The sequence below is a fragment of the Alosa alosa genome, chromosome 4 (assembly GCF_017589495.1).
Source record: "Alosa alosa isolate M-15738 ecotype Scorff River chromosome 4, AALO_Geno_1.1, whole genome shotgun sequence".
Taxonomy (NCBI): domain Eukaryota; kingdom Metazoa; phylum Chordata; class Actinopteri; order Clupeiformes; family Clupeidae; genus Alosa; species Alosa alosa.
This window is the reverse complement of record NC_063192.1, coordinates 7,632,807-7,638,171: the sequence shown is the minus strand read 5'-3', so window position 1 is coordinate 7,638,171 and position 5,365 is coordinate 7,632,807. Positions and strand designations below refer to the sequence as shown.

At 40.1% G+C, this 5,365-nt stretch overlaps 1 protein-coding gene across 3 annotated transcripts in view; it reads right to left on the bottom strand.

The window, feature by feature from the left end:
* The window catches only part of ptpn22 (protein tyrosine phosphatase non-receptor type 22), a 35,055-nt gene extending 30,205 nt beyond the window's left edge, over positions 1 to 4,850 (bottom strand). For 2 of the 3 annotated variants that reach the window (XM_048241731.1, XM_048241733.1), the window contains exons 1-2: positions 4,045 to 4,850; position 1 (exon numbers count right to left, since the gene is read on the bottom strand). The exon at position 1 is cut by the window's left edge and continues 108 nt beyond it. In XM_048241731.1, the coding sequence (XP_048097688.1) occupies position 1; positions 4,045 to 4,143 (100 nt within the window). In that variant the 5' untranslated portion in view covers positions 4,144 to 4,850. The remainder of the gene's footprint in view (positions 2 to 4,044) is intronic. The other variant, XM_048241732.1, reaches the window with a different exon arrangement.
* Positions 4,851 to 5,365: the final 515 nt, after the last annotated feature.

Sequence of the window (5,365 nt, the reverse complement as noted above, 5' to 3'; positions counted from 1 at the left end):
TCTGAAATTAGCACACACATACAGCACATATATTACAACTATTACAACTATAAAAATACATACAGTTTCACTTTTAGGTAACACTGAAGTACACACACACAGCCTCGAGCCTTACCAAAAGTAAGTGAGATATGAACTTTGAAAGGGAGAGAAAGGAGTGATACACACAGACACACAAGTGAGAGAGAGAAAAAGAAGGAAAGAAAAAGGCAAAAAAGTAACCATTAGTATGATAGCTCTAACAATAGTTAAGCTGAGGAAGAGCTTCAGTGTTATACGGCATAAAACATATCTCTCCAGAGCTGCTGATTTACTGTGCAAAAATACAGAAGAAGTTGAATTATTATGCCAGCGCAGTGAATTAATTCCCTTTCCAGAACTTCCCTCAGTAAAGTGGTGCAATTTCTGGTCTTTCAGCCCAGATAGACAGAACATGTTAAACATGGTGTCTGTGTCCTACTGGTTTAGCTACAGATGAGAGGTGTTGGTCTCAGTAAATATATCCTGCATGGCTACATGCTGTATGCTATCCCAGTTTCGAATGGGAAATGTTCATCAGTGGAAGCCTTTCCAACTGTGCTTTGTTTGTGAGAGTTACAGTTAATGCAGAAGAGGTAATCACTCATTAATCTCTTTGTCAGTCATTAATACATGAGGCCACTTACTAGACCAGATACTGTAGCTTTCAAAAAACTTTCAGTCAGGGTTAGTTAGTAATGTATAACGTGTAATTTGGATTACATAATCAGCCCAGATTACATTACTTTTTTAAGGCCTATAATCTAATAGATTGCTTTACTAATTACGAAAACTGTAATCTATATTCAGTAATGGATTACATTTCAAAGTAATCTGACCCCACACTGCTTTCAATTGTCCAACATAATCTTCATTTATAGGCTACCAGTCTGAGTATTTACGGCAGTGTAATTTTAATTTTAACAGAGAGTACTGTTCTTAACTGCTCAACCATATTTCAATAACTTGGGGGGAAAAAATCAGGTTAAAGAGTTTCCATCAGAAAGGTACCACAGAGGTACCATTTAACGATCAGGTCACAGAAGGCAAAAAAACAAATGTAGAAGGTGTTTTACCCACCAGAATCCTATAACAACTGGGCTTAAAATATAATACTAGTGAGTCACACTTTGCACTCTAAAACAGCATGAAATCAGGTCTTCACTCTTCAGTCAGAGGTTTTGGTCTAAAACGAATGAGATAATTACCTAAAAGGCATGCGCAATATTACAGTAACAGAATACATTTACTTGAGTATAGTACTTGAGTACAATTTTGAGGGATCTGTACTTTACTCGAGTATCATTTTTCACCTTCAGCTTTCCACCAAAGTCAACTCCATGGTCAGATTTAGATAAGAGACGAAACCATGGACAAAACAATGGATGAAGACGCAGCAGGTCTATCTGAAATGTGCCAACCCGTGGCCCCACCTCACCAGACTATTTAAATTTTCTGAACAAGTTAATGATAGTTTTCGCTTCAAGTGTTTCAATTACAAAATAGTATTTTGTATTTGAAATACGTATTTTAAATACATGTATTAGAAATACTGCCCATCCCTGGCAACATGGTAAAAAGATGAAAATGACTTGATTTTACTTCCAATTCATTTTACATTCTCCAAGGTATTAACATTAACATAACTCCATGTAGGACGTTTCTGTACATAAATGTAAGCACTGTGGCAGTAGTAATGCAATATTTAGAAAATGTAGGCTACTGTAAAACTACAAATAGTGTGGTTGGGTGCTACGACAGGAGTGTTTAGCAAAATACATTTTCATCAAACAGACACTTAGATATTTGTGTGTGCTGTGTGTGTGTGTGTGTGTGTGTGTGTGTGTGTGTCTGCATGTGCTTGTGTGTATTGTGTGAGCATGAATTGCCATGCACCAGAAGTGTAGTGTTTGTGGTGATTGATTGATTAAAATTATTATTCTATGTTGTAAGGGGGAAAAGGGGAAAAAGAGGACAGAAGGGGGGAAAGAAACAAGAAAATCATCAGCAATACATCCTGATACCTGTGTCACTGTAAAAGGAAAAATTGCCCTTCTTCTAGCCTATTTATTCCACATACAACAAAGTGCATAGACCGTTTGCACAATCTGCCATTTTGTCCCTCTGTCTATCTCCCTTCTTTTTCATCACAAGTTCACCCTCATTCATTTGATAAGTGCTGCCATGGGAGGTTGTGAAGTAGTGACTCTGGGGGTGGCAGAATTGGTGTTGGAATTCTTATCACGATATGGATACTTATCTGACAAACTTCAGCATGTAGTCATACAGTATTCAGATTATCGATTTATTTTGTCCCATCCTTGGTGTACATAAACGCTTCCTCAATTCCTCAGCCATGTCTTCACAAACACACATGAAGACAGATTCCACATTCCAAAGTGCTCTGCTGAGTATAATGCAAACTGTATTTATTGTATGTGAGTCTGTTTTAGTGATCAGAGAATTAGTTAGTGTCTGGTAAGAAATGTGGTGTCCTAAACCCATCATCATCGTCATCCCGAAGTGGTGTGTTTATGTGTGTGTGTGTGTGTGCGCATCATGCGGGTGTTTATGGGCACTAAAACATATCTTCATAAAAAAATAAATAAAACTATATTGCCCACACAGTCTCATTTGTGTGTTTTGGAACTTGTGCATGTATCTCTATAGTGTGCAAATGCGAACACTTTTGTGATGACAAATAGCATACAACTCCGTTCAAAGATATGTTGTTTACCAGTGTTGTAGTACTCGAGTCCAGGACTCGGATTTGAGTACGAGTCATTAGCTAAATTTAGAGACTCGTGACTTGGCTTGGACTTGAGCACTAAATGACTCAAACTTGGACTCGGACTTGTACATTCAGACCATGCAGACTCGGAAATTGAGACGAGGACTCGACTTTTTTTTTGTAATGTCATTAGGCTATAATTGTAATGTCATTATAATATTATTTGGTGTAGGATTTTAATATCTAAATTATTTTTAGTATTAATATTAGTGCAATGGAGAGTTACTGCTTCATGTCATAAATCACACATCAGGCCATGTTCCTACAATTAACTTTAATAGCGGCAAATGCCTGGAGACATGAATGGCCCGAAGGTTGTCAGTTTTGCATTTAATAGTAACTCGACTCAGACTTGACTCGGATGAGTAGTGGACTGGACTCGGACTTGATTTTTTTTTAATGACTTGGACTTGACTCGGACTTGAACGATGGAGACTCAAACCTGGACTCGAGGCATAGTGACTTGACTACAACAATGTTGTTTACAAAAATGTTCTATTGAAACATGCCTATTGTGGTCCAGCAAAAACTCTTACCTGCCTTTTTAATGAAAAAGGCTATATCAGGTTTACAGGAGCATGGCATGTGTCTACACATATGGCGTGTGTCTTTATGTGTGCCTCTAAAGGAGACGCTTTAGATGAGCATCTGTGAGTGTCAGTGTGTGGGGGTAGTGTGAATTAGGAGTGTGCTAACTGTATGGTTCTGCTTTCTTGCTCTGAGAGCTCTGATACTGGCTTTAGAGGAAGTCCACACTGAGGGAGGAGTGTGTGTGTGTGTGTGTGTGTGTGTGTGTGTGTGTGTGTGTGTGTGTGTGTGTGTGTGTGTGTGTGTGTGTGTGTATGATTTTAGGATGTACAGTATACTATTCAATAGTCACAGCTCCACCCAAGCCCTGAAGAATCACCACAGCAAATATGTACATAAAATATCTCCCTCTCCATGCACAAAAACCTAAACACACACACACACACACACACACACACACACACACACACACACACACACACACACACACACACACACACACACACACACACTTTCAACTTGAGCATTCAGTTTGTACTTCACAACAACTTCCCACACTGGATCACAATACAGCCTCTGGCTAAACCCCATATTCAAGAAAGAAGAGACGAGAGGAGAGGAGAGTAGAACAGAAGACAAGACAAGAGGAAAGAAGCGAAGAGAATATATGTTAAGAGAAGAGAAGAGAAGAGAGACGTTCTACTCACCGCGAACTCCCCATTGTAGCTGTTTTCTGCCTCCTGCCCAGTCTCCTTACAGGCAACCTCAGTCAAGAAGCCTTTCAGTATGGGCACCTGCGGGTCCATGGAGCTTCCCCACTCATGACACAAGACACACTGTCACACACATCTTCTCCCTCACACACATACACACAGGCCCGAGACTGGCCCCGAGTACTGCACTTCTGTCTCTGCTTCTCTTTTTCTCGATTACACACACACACACACACACAAACAAACACACAAACAAACAAGCACAAACAAAATTCTCTCACACACAAACACACAAAAAACACTTACTAAACGTTCCACAAACTTTCTGTGTCTCTGCCCCTGTAATAAAAGCTAATGGCCTACAGTTAAAGCTAAAGCAGGCACTGACACTGTCTTTCTCACACACCAACACACACACACAGAGTGACAGAGACACAGGCAGACACACTCTCTCTTTGCAGTGGAGCAGTGAGTGTATTGTCTTTGCGGAAGCTCTGGCAGCAGCAGTTAACAGGTTCTGTGGTCAGATTAAAAATATCGCCTCCTGCCCCTCTGTCCTCCCAGGGTCCTAGAGCCGACCCCTCAACAGGAAGTGTCTTGACTATGTTTCTAATGTGAAGGAAATCAACTGGCAGAAGGGCTTTATAATGGAAAGAAGAAAAAAACAAAGATTGACGAATGAGTCTGTGAATCATAATGAGAGAAGAGGAATCGCAGAGAGGAGAGACGACAGGAATGATTTGAAATGGAGAAACGGAATGCTTCGTGGCAGTTTCAGAATGGTTGCTCAGCCAGTTGAGCTACATTCAGGACCCTCTTGAAATGTGTCTGTGTGTGTGCGGCTGTGTGTGTCCAGGCAAACAAGTCAAGTAAAAAAGTAGGCTGTTCCTCAATCAGATGCCAGAATCTGTTCTTGATGTACTGTAGAAGGAAATTGGCAGAGTTAGTTTGCTGAATCTGCAATAGAAGACGGGTATAGCCTATACAGACAAAAACATAAACTTGTACAGAAGGTCTACAGAAAAAAAAGTGTAACAGTGAGATTTACACCTCATAACTTCTAGTCTAAAGATCTAGTCAGCCACACAGTGTCATTCTTTACTTTCACATAGTTTATTTTGAAGCACACCAGACACACACATAGACACACACAGACACAGACACAGACACACACACACACACACACACACACACACACACACACACACACACACACACCTCAAGCCCGTCGACTCTTTATGTTTTGTTATCATTTCCCTGTGTTTTACTGTACATCTAATTTTGTGTTCACCTTGCATGCTCTGTGCTGAGGATC